The sequence below is a fragment of the Bufo gargarizans genome, chromosome 9 (assembly GCF_014858855.1).
Source record: "Bufo gargarizans isolate SCDJY-AF-19 chromosome 9, ASM1485885v1, whole genome shotgun sequence".
In the NCBI taxonomy this organism is placed as follows: domain Eukaryota; kingdom Metazoa; phylum Chordata; class Amphibia; order Anura; family Bufonidae; genus Bufo; species Bufo gargarizans.
Window position 1 is genome coordinate 149803976 of NC_058088.1, and position 13692 is coordinate 149817667.

At 46.6% G+C, this 13692-nt stretch overlaps 1 protein-coding gene across 4 annotated transcripts in view; it reads right to left on the minus strand.

Moving 5' to 3' along the window:
• Positions 1 to 13366, minus strand: part of XKRX (XK related X-linked) — a 48092-nt gene extending 34726 nt beyond the window's left edge. For 2 of the 4 annotated variants that reach the window (XM_044305669.1, XM_044305666.1), the window contains exon 1: positions 12354 to 12865. In XM_044305669.1, coding sequence (XP_044161604.1) covers positions 12354 to 12667 — 314 coding nt within the window. In that variant the 5' untranslated portion in view covers positions 12668 to 12865. The other 2 variants (XM_044305667.1, XM_044305668.1) reach the window with 2 other exon arrangements.
• Between the last annotated feature and the right edge of the window lie 326 nt (positions 13367 to 13692).

The window sequence follows — 13692 nt, forward strand, 5'->3', positions numbered from 1 at the left end:
ATCCACAATCCAGTGGGACCCCGATACATTAATCTGTTGGGCAAAAAGTGTTGGGCAAGTTATAAATAGAGCCACAGAACATTTCACCTTCTGTGGTTGGAGAAGCTGTTCAGTCTCATTACAGGTTGATGAAATTAAAAGGCATCTGTCAGCAGATTTTTCCCCATGAATCTGGCTGACCTGTTGTATGTGAGCTTTTGGCAGCTGAAGGCATCTGTGTTGGTCCCATGTTCATATGTGCCTGCATTGCTGAGAAATCTAAAATTACTTACCGGTAATCACTTTTCCATGAGCCCATGATAGCACCCTGAGAGACCTACTCTCATCCATGACAGGAACTTCTATGGAGAGTTTAAGAGGAGGAGGAGGAGGAGGAGGAGCCTCTCCATATCACACCAGTTAATAGCAAGAAGCCTGACCTAATGTGTGTGTGTATATATATATATATATATATTATTTTTTTTTTTTTTATGTATATACATATGTACAGGAAAGCACCAAACCACATAAGGGTGGGAATAAATACGGGTGCTGTCATGGGCTCATGAAAAAGTGATTACCGTAAGTAATCTTAAAATTTCCCTTGAGCAGGGCGGGACTACTGTTTGCAGGACTTTTCTGCCAAAGGAGAAAAAGGTCGCTAGATCCCAGGTCTAGTCTATAACGTCTGAAAAAGGTGTCAGGAGAACTCCAAGTTGCGGCCCGACATATTGGCCGATAGAGGCATTAGCTCTCTGCCCAGGAGGCAGAAATCGACCAAGTCGAGTGAGCGCCAAACCCCAAAGGAGTAGTTTTTCCCACCGAGGAGTATGCTAAACAAATGGCTTTCACTATCCACCTGGTCAGAGTGCAAAAAGAAACCCGTTTTCCCTTATCTCTACCATGAAAAAGGACAAAAACAGTCTAGAAGAAGTCTTTCTCCAAGGTTGAGTCACTTCCAAGTCTAGATAAACATCTGTTAACATCAAGACAATGCAGCTTTCTTTCCTTATTGTTCTTAGGGTTTGGACATAAAGAAGGTAAAATAATCTCCTGAGAACGATGGAAGGGAGATACAACCTTGGGAAGGAAAGCCGGGTCTGTTCTAAGAACCACCCTATCAATTAGGAAATTAGTAAAAGGAGGGTTAGCGGAAAGGGCACTAATTTCTCCCACCCTTCTGGCTGAGGTGACGGCAATTAAAAAATACTGTTTTAAATCAATAGGATGTTAAGTCGGGATCTCATCCAAAGGTTCAAATGGGGTATTTATCAGGCGGATAAAGAATAAAATTAAAAATAATAATTAACCCCAGGATGTAAGGCCAGAGATCTTTGGCATAGGAGGGGGAAGTAACGGGTCTACAGAACTTTGACAACATTTTTAAAAGGTCGACCAAATCCCCAAATAAATTTTCGATTTGAACGGCTTCCTACTGGCCAACAGAGTAGAAACAACCTGGTTAGATAAGCCTTTTCTACTCAGGATCCCCCTCTCAAATTCCAGGCTGTCAGGTGCAATTTGTCTAGAAATGGAAGAAATATCAGACCCTGAAAGATCCTTCCGTAACGGCAGAACCCAAGGATGTGAGAAGGACATACTTCTTAACCAGGTGAACCAAGTCCTTCTCGGCCAAAAAGGTGCCATCATGATTAGTCTCATCTGCTTTAACCTTAGTTTTTGAACTAATCTGGGAATTAATCTTAGAGGAGGGAAGGCATAGAGCAGGAGTTTCAGCCAAGAAAGGGAAAAAGTGTCTATCCCTGTTGGGTTGTCCCTGGGGTTGAGGGAAAAGAAAAAATTACATTTCTTGGTTTCTCTGGAAGCAAAGAGGTCCAATTTCCTGCCTGTTCAGATATCCAACCACTGTGGAATTGTCTGAGAAATCTTGACGTTTCGACCCCTGAGCCTTGACAGGTAGCCCCTGATAGCAAACAGGATGGCCCTTAATTCCCTTCTGAGATTCCTGTGACCGACTCTGCGACCAACTGCCTTGGAGGACACCTAGTACAGAATGGGCCCCTCAACCCACTGGACTGGTATCTGTCATAATTACCAACAGATCCTGTAACACCCAAGGTAACCCCTGTTTTAGGTTTTCTAGGGACATCCACCAAGTCAAAGAGAAAAGCACCTGAGGATCTAACTGAAGGGGTTGGTCTAAAGTCTAGGGAGAACAGTCCCAGAGCTCCAGTATTTTCCACTGAAGTGGACAATAACGAAAGAGCGCCCAATTCACAGCAGGAATGGAAGAGGTAATTTTTCCAGACACTGCCATACCGATTCTGATTGTTGTAATCTCTATTCGACACAGATTCTGAACGAAAGAGTCTCTTTTTCTGAGGGAGAAGGGATTTCTGATTTACCGAATACAGAATAAAACCTAGAAAAAGACATTGAAGAGACGGAGTTAGGGATGATTTCTCCCAGTTTATCTGCCACCCCAGTTTCTGCAAAATGGCGATTGTCTGATGAAGATGTTCTAGGAGTATATCTGGGGGATCTTGCCATCAAAAGAAAATTGTCCAAGAAAGGTACTATTAGGCCTCTTTCACACGGGCGTCAGTTTTTTTTGCCCGGATAAGAGCCGGGTGCGTGGCGGGAAAATGCGAGATTTTTCCGCGCGAGTGCAAAACATTGTCATGCGTTGCACTCGCGTGAGAAAAATCACGCATGTTTGGTACCCAAACTTCTTCACAGAAGTTCGGGCTTGGGATTGATGTTCTGAAGATTGTATTATTTTCCCTTATAACATGAATACAGAATGCATAGTAAAACGGCGCTAGAGGGGTTAAATTTTTTTTAAAAAATAATTTAACTCACCTTAGTCCACTTGATCACGAAGCCCGGCATCTCCTTGTGTCTCCTCTGCTGAACAGGACCTGGGGTGAGCTGCTGCATTAAATAGAGGTTAAGGACCTTTGATGACATCACTCCGGTCATCACATGGTCTTTTACATGGTGAATCACCATGGTAAAAGATCATGTGACGTACCATGTGATGACCGGAGTGACGTCATCAAAGGTCCTTAACCTCTATTTAATGCAGCAGCTCACCCCAGGTCCTGTTCAGCAGAGGAGACACAAGGAGATGCCGGCTTCGCGATCAAGTGGACTAAGGAGAGTTAAATTATTATTTTTAACCCCTCTAGCGCTGTTTTACTATGCATTCTGTATTCAGAATGCTATTATTTTCCCTTATAACCATGTTATAAGGGAAAATAATAATGATCGGGTCTCCTCCCGATAGTCTCCTAGCAACCGTGCGTGAAAATCGCACCGCATCCGTACTTGCTTGCAGATGCTATGCGATTTTCACGCTTCCCATTCACTTCGATTTTCACGCGACGCAGGCCCCATAGGACAATATAGAGCATGCTGCGATTTTCACTCAACGCACAAGTGATGCGTGAAAATCACCGCTCATGTGCACAGCCCCATAGAAATGAATGGGTCAGGATTCAGTGCAGGTGCAATACGTTCACCGCACACATCGCACCCGCATGGAAAACTCGCCCGTGTGAAAGGGGCCTTAGAATGTCCCTTTCACTCACATAAGCCATCACCTCCGCCATGATATTTGAAAACAGCCTGGGGGCCAGTGAAAGTCCGAAAAGAAGGGTCTTGTACTGGAGATGAAGGATTTTTCCCCATTCGAACAGGTTTTGGGAACCTGGATAAATGGGTCTGTGATAATAGGCATCCTTTATGTCAATGGTACACATTACGCAGTTTGGAAACAGATACTTTATTGTAGACTGGATTGACTCCATTCGGAATTTTTCATAGGTTAGATACAGATTCAAATCCTTCAAACTGAAAATCATGCGAAATGTCCCTTTGGGATTTGGGACAAAAACAGACCGGAGTAGAAACCTTTTTCCCTTTCGCTTTGGGAAACCGGGATTAGGACCGGTTTGTCTAGTAGAGCAAAGATTTCTTGTTTTAAGAAATGTGTTTTTTCTGATGACCCAGTAACGGCTGTAATTTTTAATGTTTCCGGGCATCATTGCTGATTAGGTTTGTCCTTGGAGACAGATTTTTAGCTAAACAAGAAAGATTTTTTCCTCCTATTATTGTAGGACTGCTTCTACGACCTGTCTTGTCTGCCCCTACTGAACTGATTTTTTCTGTTAGTACGAAAATAAATGCCTTCGCGAGGAAGGAAAAGGTTTTTTGAAAGAGCATGACAAGGAAGGGGGCATAATTCATTTTTTGACCCAGAATCTGCAGACCAGTTCTTTAACCAAAGGGCCCTTCTTGCAGAATTAGAGAAACCTGCAGATCTTGCATTAAGCCTTAAAGAATCCGCCGAGGCATCCGATATAAAATCAACTGCTTTCATAATGGTAGGAAAGACCGACAAAAGCTGATCTGTAGGGGGTCTTATGAATATGCAACTAGCTCCTGGAGCCATAATTTTAGGGACCTAGCTGTAGAAGTAGCAGCAATGTTAGGATTGGGTGGAGGATTCCCAAGCTTTAAGATGTATTTCTGCTTTCCTATTTATTGGATCTTTTAATGCACAAACCATTGGGGCTCTATCCCAGCAGGAGCGTATTTATGCTCCACTACCCTGGGAATATAGAACTTTTTTTCCAGTCTTTTTTAATTAAAAACTTAAATGTTTTGATTAAGGGGAAATACTCAGTTTCCTATGGCCCAAATCTCCAAACATAATATCTTGAATAGATTTTTGATCTTTGCAATCATCTAATTTCATTGTAGCCCTAATCGCTTTAAGTAAAATGTCCGCTAGGGGTTTCCCTGTCGCCTCATCATCACAAGAAGAGGTAGAATCCTTAAATAATTCCCCTTCTTCCTCATCTTCTGAAAATTCAGTATCTGAATCTACAGGTGTCTACCCTGGGAATTAGAGGGAAGGTTCCTTTTAAAAACCTTCAATGATGAAGAAACTTCAGTTCTAATCATTTCTTTAATACTCTGCAGAAAGTATGGAGACTCCTTTTCTTCCATCTGTTTAATGCAATCATTAGATAAGAGTTTTAGCCAATCAGGGGATAGTTTCTGCTTACAAAATCACACAATTCCTTCTTTTAACCTTGGCCATGGCTAAAAGTGCAAAAAAATATTTGGAGGTTAAAAAAAACCTTACCCCTTCCAGGGTATACCAGTCTGTCATCTGTTCCTTCTGGAATATTAGCTCGCTGACCCACATCTTCTTCCATATTTCTCTTAGGAAAGGTGTTGTATAAATCAGGGTTCAGAAAAAAAAGCCACTATGTGCTGGCAGAACCAAATTGAGGCTGGCTGGGGGCCCCCTGGAGCGTGCTCCTGTCCTTCTGGATAGCATTTTTATAATGCCCATTGCCCCTGCTTTACACACTTTGTGTGCCGCACATCCACCCTTAGTGAGGAAACTAGTTACCTCAATTCCAGTTTCGCGCTCCACATGCATTAAGGAAGGAGGCTTGGCACGGTCCCGACGTCTCCTAGCACTGCCGGGGGGAATGGCCAGCAGCCTGAAAGAACCTCCAGGTTTTCCAGGGCAATATTGAAGAGGTGCATGAAGACTTTAGGGTCAGGGAGCATAGATGGACCCCAGACTTACCGGGCGGCTCCTAGTGAAGACTGATGCCCTCAATCAGGTAACCTCTGTTTTATTTTACCAAGAAGAGGCTCTGCAGCCTGAAACTCTCCACAGAAGAAAAAAACCAGTCCATTACGACAGGAACTAGTGGGATGTGCGGGGCTCCTCCTTTTAAACTCTCCATAGAAGTTCCTGTTTCCTGTCCTGGATGGGAGGAGGTCTCTCAGGGTGCCGTCATGGGCGTAAGGGAAAAGGAGGTTTTAATATATGCAAATGAGCCTCTAGGAGCAATGGAGGCGTTGCCATTACACCTAGAGGCTCAGCTCTCTGCAAGACCAGGCAGTGAAAACAGCATAGTGCCTGACCTCGTCAAAGTGCAGAGGGCACAGCCGTTGCAGAGAAAGGAGAGCCTATAGGTGTAATGCCAACGCCCCCATTGCTCCTAGAGGCTCTTTTGCATAGATTAAAACAATTTTTCTCAGCAAAGCGGGTACATATGAACATGGGACCAACACAGATGCCTTCAGCTGTCAAATGGACATGTAAGGCTACTTTTACACTAGCGTTTGTTGCGGATCGGTCATGGATCTGCACAGACGGATCCGTTCAGATAATACAAATGTCTGCATCTGTTCCGAACGGATCAGTTTGTATTATCTTTACCACACAAACGGATCAGTCTTGAACACCATTGAAAGTCAATGGAGGACGGATCAGTTTTCTATTGTGTCATAGAAAACGGATCCGTCCCCATTGACTTACATTGCAGGTTTCCAGACTTTTTAGTCTTGTCACCATTTGCGACTGGACCGCCGCTCTGCTGCGCAGCCTAGTATCAGTTAAAGAACATGGCACGCGATTTGTTCTCTTCACTAGCACAGTAGAGAAGGAGGGGGTCCCTCCCTCCCCACTGTGACGCGTCCGCCACCAATGGGGAGATAGCAGGGAGGAGGAGCTGTGGCCACTGCACCACCAATGAATGTAAACCATTCTAGTACAAGTCAGGGCATACGATACGCAGCAATTAACCCCTCAGGTGCCACATCTCAGGGGTTAATTGGTGCGGATCGCATGCCCTATTATTGAGGCCGGGTGCCGGGTCTGTGATACCGCTCCCGACACTTGTATAAATGAGTTAAAGAGGACCTTACATGGGTCCAAATTATATGAACTTAGTGGGCTACACAGAGCGGCGCCCAGGGACCCACATTCACTTACTATTAATCCTGGGCGCCGCTCCGTTCGCCCGCTGTGGCCCCCGGTATTTTCAACATTCAGAGCAAGGATGAAGCTCTCAGGGTCCCCTCCATTGGTGGCGGTGGCAGATTACACTGCTGGGGCTCCGATCGGTTACCATGGCAGCCAGGACACTACTGAAGCCCTGGCTGCCATGGTAAGCTCCCTGCTGCGGTGTGTACTATGCACAGGGCAGCAGGGAGAGTGTGAAGTCCTAGTCACCCTAATACAGCTCTATCGGGGTGAATAGGACAAGGGATGAAAAGATCCAGGTTATAGCCCCTAAGGGGGGGGGAAATGGTTATTAAATAAAAAGTTTTAAAACAAAAATAGGAGAAAAAAAAAAAGTTTAAAATCGCCCCCTTTCCCAATTTTCCATATAACATTTACAAACAATAAAAAAATAAACAAAAGTGTGAGCTATTAAAAGATTTAAAAATATTTTTGCTCTGGTGAAGGCCGTAACAGGAAAAATATATATTTTTTTTAATCAAAACTGCGCAATTCGCCATTTTTTTGTCACCTTGTCCCCCAAAAGATGTCACTGGATGTGAGAGGTATGTGGTGCTGTATTCTCCTATATGTAGTGCTGGCTCACTACTGTGACCTGCGTCTCATCTTCTCCAAGTCCTTTTTTATTTTTTATTATTATATGCATTTTAAATTTGGCTCCTAAATTTTTTAGTCTAGGAGCCAATGGCTCCTGGTTATTTTTTTTTAGTCTGGAGCACTGCATTGTGCGTCAGAACGGATCAGTTTCGTCAGACGGACACCAAAGCGGAATGGAGATGGAACGGAGGCAAAATGATGCATTCTGAGCGGATCCTTTTCCATTCTGAATGCATTAGGGCCAAATTGATCCATTTTGGACTGCTTGTGAGAGCCCTAAACGGATCTCACAAACTTAAAGCCAAAACGCGAGTGTGAAAGTAGCCTAACAGGTCAGCCAGTTTCATAGGTACAAATCTGACAGATGCCCTTTAAAAGCTATGGACCTTGGGATTGTTTTTTTCATTATTGCTTTGCACTTATTTTCAGTAGCTCTCATGTCTACTTTCCTGGCAGCTCATGTAAATGGGACAATGCACAGGCAATTATTAGGAATGAACCACCTGCCTGATCATTGATCCAATGGGAGAATACTTTTACATACAGCAACCATCCTGCTGTATGGGGATGAACAATCACTGCTGTGATCGCTCATCCCCATGCAGATTTGTTCCCAGCAGCAAATCCCTATTTATAGAGTACCATCTGCTCCCGGAGAATGATATTACATGCCGCGTAGAAAAAGGCAATCACTAACAAATAAGCTTTTGCCCGTTCCTTGGATGCGGATGAATGGCAGTACCATTTAGACAGTGTGACTCCCCTGAACCTCAGCCAGTGCAAAAGGACCTTTAGCTGAACTATTATCGGACTAATAAGGCTTCGGCTTGAAGGGGTTGTCCGACATATCCCCTTCTACACCCCGGCAGCCCCTCTGAGTTGAGCATTTCATGCCCTTGCCCTGTACTGGCGGAGGCTTCTGCCTAGCAGTGTTCCCAGTGACATCACTAGCACTAATGGGCAGGCTTTAGGGCTGCCCTAGCCAGATTTCAAGAAAAAGCCCTTGCCCTGCATGATTCAGCGCAGGGCAATGGAGAGCAGAACATGTAATGCTCCAATGCTCAACTCAGAGAGGCTGCCAGGGTGAAGAAGGGAAAATGTCCAGGTTCAGCTCTTAACCTGGACAACCCCTTTAAAAGCTACATGCTACAAATGTAAGGTTATGCACATGAGAAGGAATAATGAAAGTCACCCGTACATACTAAATGGTAAAACACTGGGTAACACTGACATGGAAAAGGACCTAAGAATTTTAGTGAACAGCAAACTAAGCTGTAGAAACCAGTGTCAGGCAGCTGCTGCCGCCAAGGCCAATAGGATAATGGGTTGCATCAAAAGGGGCATAGATGCCCGTGATGAGAACATAGTCCTGCCACTTTACAAATCACTAGTCAGACCGCACATGGAGTACTGTGTACAGTTCTGGGCTCCTGTGAACAAGGCAGACATAGCGGAGCTGGAGAGGGTCCAGAGGAGGGCAACTAAAGTAATAACTGGAATGGGGGGGGGGGACTACAGTACCCAGAGAGATTATCAAAATTAGGGTTACTCCCTTTAGAAAAAAAGACGACTGAGGGGAGATCTAATTACTATGTATAAATATAACAGGGGTCAGTACAGAGATCTCTCCCATCATCTATTTATCCCCAGGACTGACGAGGGGACATCCTCTGTATCTGGAGGAAGGAAGGTTTATACACAAACATAGAAGAGGATTCTTTATGGTAAGAGCAGTGAGACTATGGAACGCTCTGCCTGAGGAGGTGGTGATGGTGAGTACAATAAAGGAGTTCAAGAGGGGCCTGGATGTATTTCTGGAGTGTAATAATATTACAGGCTATAGCTACTAGAGAGGGGTTGGTGATCCAGGGAGTTATTCTGATTGGAGTCGGGAAGGAATCATTTCCCCTAAAGTGAGGAAAATTGGCTTCTACCTCAGCTTTGCCTTCCTCTGGATCAACTTGCAGGATGACAGGCTGAACTGGATGGACAGGTGTCTTTTTTCGGCCATGTGTACCATGTTACTTCCACACCCACGTTTAGCATTCTGTTACTGTGTTCCAGCGGAGTACCAGAGTTGCTGTATCCTGCATAGCTGCAAGCAGAATATTTTTTTGGGCACTGAGTCAGCATTCTGGCCGGACACTGTACGGATCCCATTATAATGAACTGGATCCGGCGGGCCCCTGCTACGCTGCATACAGCAATTCTGGCGCTCTGCATCTCTGCTGTAACAGTTCCTAAAATCTTGAATGCAGATGTGGATACAGCATCAATGTCACATTGGAAAAACCCACACTTTTTCTAGATTTTTCATACACGTTTGAAGTAAATCTTGCTGGCACACAACTTCGTGGCATGATAATTTTAGCCTTAGGTCAGTATCGCACCAACAGATTATCTGATTAATTATTGGTCACATGGCCGTTAACACACACAAATCTTTTGTTATACACACACCAACTATCGGTCTGATTGGACTGGCCTTGGTGTAATACAGGTCTTAGGGTCCATTCACACGTCCGTTGTTTCTTTCCTGATCTGTTCCGTTTTTTGCGGAACAGATCTGGACCCATTCATTTTCAATGGGTCCTGAAAAAAAAATCTGACATTGTGTTGTCCGATTTTTTTCAGGACCCATTGAAAATGAATGGGTCCAGATCTGTTCCGCAAAAAACGGAATAGATCAGGAAAGAAAAAACGGACGTGTGAATGGACCCTTAAGGACCAGTAACATTTCCCCCTCTGTGCTCCAGCAGTCAAGACTGTTAAAAAAATTAATGATTTTTTTCATTCCTCCCCTTATAAACAATACCAGAATCACAGCATTATCTCTACCACATCATAAGATATAGCTGTTAGAAGTCGGGTTGGCAGCTGAAAGTGAATGTAAAAGCAGGTTCTCCCGACTAATTCTAAGGCCCCTTTCACACGAGCGAGTTTTCCACGCGGGTGCAATGCGTGACGTGAATGCACAGCACCCGCACCGAATCCTGACCCATTCATTTCAATGGGTCTGTGTACATGAGCATTTTTTTTCACGTGTCAGTTCTGCGTTGCATGAAAAACGCAGCATGTTCGATATACTGCGTTTTTCACGCAGCCCTGGCCCCATAGAAGTGAATGGGCCTTTAGTGAAAAACGCATTGCATCCGGAAGCAAGTCCTTCAGATTTTTATCACGTGTGTGAAAAACGCATCAAAACGCATTACACCCGCGTGGAAAAAACTGAACGCGATCACAGACAATACTGACTGAACTTGCTTGCAAAATGGTGCGAGTTTCACTGAACGCATCCGGACCTAATCCGCCACGCTCCTGTGAAAGGGGCCTAACAGTTATATCTCTCAATGTGGTGGAGATAATGCTGTTGGGGCTGAACTGATGAAAAATCAGCTGAGCAGAGGGGGTGCCCGGAGTTGGACCCCCACCAATCTGATATTGATGACCTATTCTGAGGATAGGCCATCAATATGAACATCCTGGAAGACCCCTTTAATGAGTCATTAGGAGCCGTCAGGGAGGTAGGAATAAGGGCTACAAATCGAGCTGGAAGGGGACAGAACAGAACTGTTAGTAAAAACCTGAAGGATGTAGAAGACAATGGTAGAAGGTTTTTAGGAAGGACCTAGGAGTACCTCCAATAGAGGCTGACCAAGCCCAGTAAGCGATGAAATGGCCCGCACTCTAATCAGAAATACAAGGGCTCCCAAGTCCCTGCTTAGAGCTCGGGCCCTGCCTTCAAGCTCCCTACTGACTGCTTCCCCTGTGCCAATGCAGGCCGCCTACCCAGCACATCAGTGTCTCCATGCCGACGCAAGTCCATCGAGCGCTCTATGCTGGGCTCTAGGCCCGCCAATCAGCATCAGCCGTGCTGGCAGAGCCTGCTGCCGATTCTATGCTGGGCACTAAGCTAGCCAAACTTTACTGAGCCACACTGCCAATGCCACCCATGGAACTTCATTTTGTCCCTGCCTGTGACCTGACCGGGAACCAGCATCACCAGAGTAACTCCATGCCCCACCACAGTGAAGATCTGCCCCAGCCACTCTGGCACAGTGACAGGAAGCTCTACACAGCAATGGCACACCAAGTTTCCAGGAAAAACAAAAACAAAAAGTTCATGGGTTGGGGCTGGGAGCCTGCTTTGGGGCCCGGAGGCTGTGGATGGGACAAGACAATAAAAAATAAATAAAAAACAACATCCGTGGCATGTCCCAACCTCCATGAACTGTTGCTGCCACTTATTATACAGTGTACCATGACCATACCGCCCATGAAATGTGCCTGCTGACGTCACTGTAGTATACCACTGCCATACCCCCTCATGAACTGTGCCTGCTGCCACTTATTACATAGGGCGTCACTGCCATACGCCCTAAGAACTGTGCCTGCTCGTTATATAGCACACCACCACCATATCCATCTATGAACTGTGCTTGCTGACGTTTATTATTTAGTGTGCCCCCCCATAAACGGAGCATGCTGCATATTACATAGTGTACCACTTATTTGCACATGCTTCTCACATGTTATTGTGTCACTTCAGAAGTTTTGATGTGTGTGGAGTCTGGGCGCCAAAAGCCCAGATCACTAAAGCAAGTGGGCAGAAGTGCCAGAGCGCTGTGCCCCTTCCTCTGTTTGTCCAAGCGGAGAAGAGAAAGGATGCTTTCCGTAAATCCATACATTGCTTACTGCTGTCTCCAACGAAAGCTGAACAGAAATGAAGGGCACAGGAGTTGGCAGACATTGTGAGGGTCTCAGCACCCGGCCGCCCACCCCCAGCCAGGGCCACGTACGGCAGGCGCCCACCCCCAGCCAGGGCCACGTACGGCAGGCGCCCACCCCCAGCCAGGGCAGTACATGCAGCTCCCTAGTCTTGTGTACAGCGCTGGAGCTTCTGTGAATGTGCCATCATCATGCCACCCAAGCAGAGAGCCCGTGCTGACCTGTGCCCCCTCCCACACAGTCCCCATACCTGATGATCGGCCCGAGCTGCAGCAAGTGCATGAGAAGGATGAGGGGTCGGTCTCTACCCAGGTCCCGGTGGATGAAGGTCAGGGTCAGCTGGACCATGATGGACGGAACCAGCATGAAGACGATGGTGAGCGCCATCCACACGGTGTCCTCCGTGCGCCCGTACTCCGCGGCCAGGACGCAGGCGGCCACCGTCTCGGCGCAGAAGAGCAGCGTGGACGTCAGGATGCTGAGCGGCGGGTGAGTGCGGGACCGCACCGACACGTAGCCTCCATTTTCTGGTGCGGGGTGAGGAGCCTCGGAGAAAGCCTCCATCGCGGCTGAAAAGTGATGGGGAACTGTGCCCTCCTCCGTCACACGTCCGCGGCTCCTCCGTTAGAACTCTGCTGACGGCCACAAGTGTCTCGGCTGGGCTCATCACACACAGAAGTCTTCTGTGGAGACAGAGGAGTCGGTGAGACGCCTGCCCAGACCCGCTCCCTCCCTGCACAATCACCCGACCCGCCGGCTCTCACTCACACACGGCCCGGGCGCTGCCACTCGTCTACTTTCTGTGTTTCCCTGATCTGCAGCAGCAGGTGTGTCTCCCACTCCGCTGGGTCCTAGAGCCCTCCCTGTTCTCCGTGTAGACTCGCCTGTGTTCTCTGTTCACATGTGGAGACGTTACTTTCTGTCTCATGCGCTGAGGCTGCATTCACACACATTTATAGGAGACGGCTGCCCAGACCCGCCCGTCCCTCCGCACTCACCTGACCCGCCCGTCCCTCCGCACTCACCTGACCCGCGGGCTCTCACTCACCCGTCGTCTCGGGCGCTATCACTCGTCTACTTTCTGTGTTTCCCTGATATGTGGCAGCAGGTGTGTCTCCCACTCCGCTGGGTCCTAGGGCCCTCCCTGTTCTCTGTTCACATGTGGAGATTCTGTCCCATGCGCTGAGGCTGCTTTCACACACATTTTTATGGCGACTTTAGTGCGGATTTTGTAGTGAAAACGTCAGCTCCAGATATTAGCTGAAGGTCTATGAAAAATTTGAAATGCAGGCTTTTTTTGCTACTGACCTTTTTGTTAATTAGGTGGTTTTATCGTCTTTATGCCTCCTTTTCGAACAGGGAACCTTCTCTGTAGGGGGAAAACCTTCATGATAAGAGACTGTGACAGAATATGTCTCTAAAAATGCTGGTGCCATAAAACGCCAGAGAAAATTAATGTGAGAACCGTTAGAGCCGTTAGCCCCAGAACATTGGCTTACAGTGGGATAGATCCTGCTTGGTCTATTCATGGGCACTGCAAACAGGGCACAACCGCAGCAGAAACCACCACCGTTTGTGCCGTGGCATCA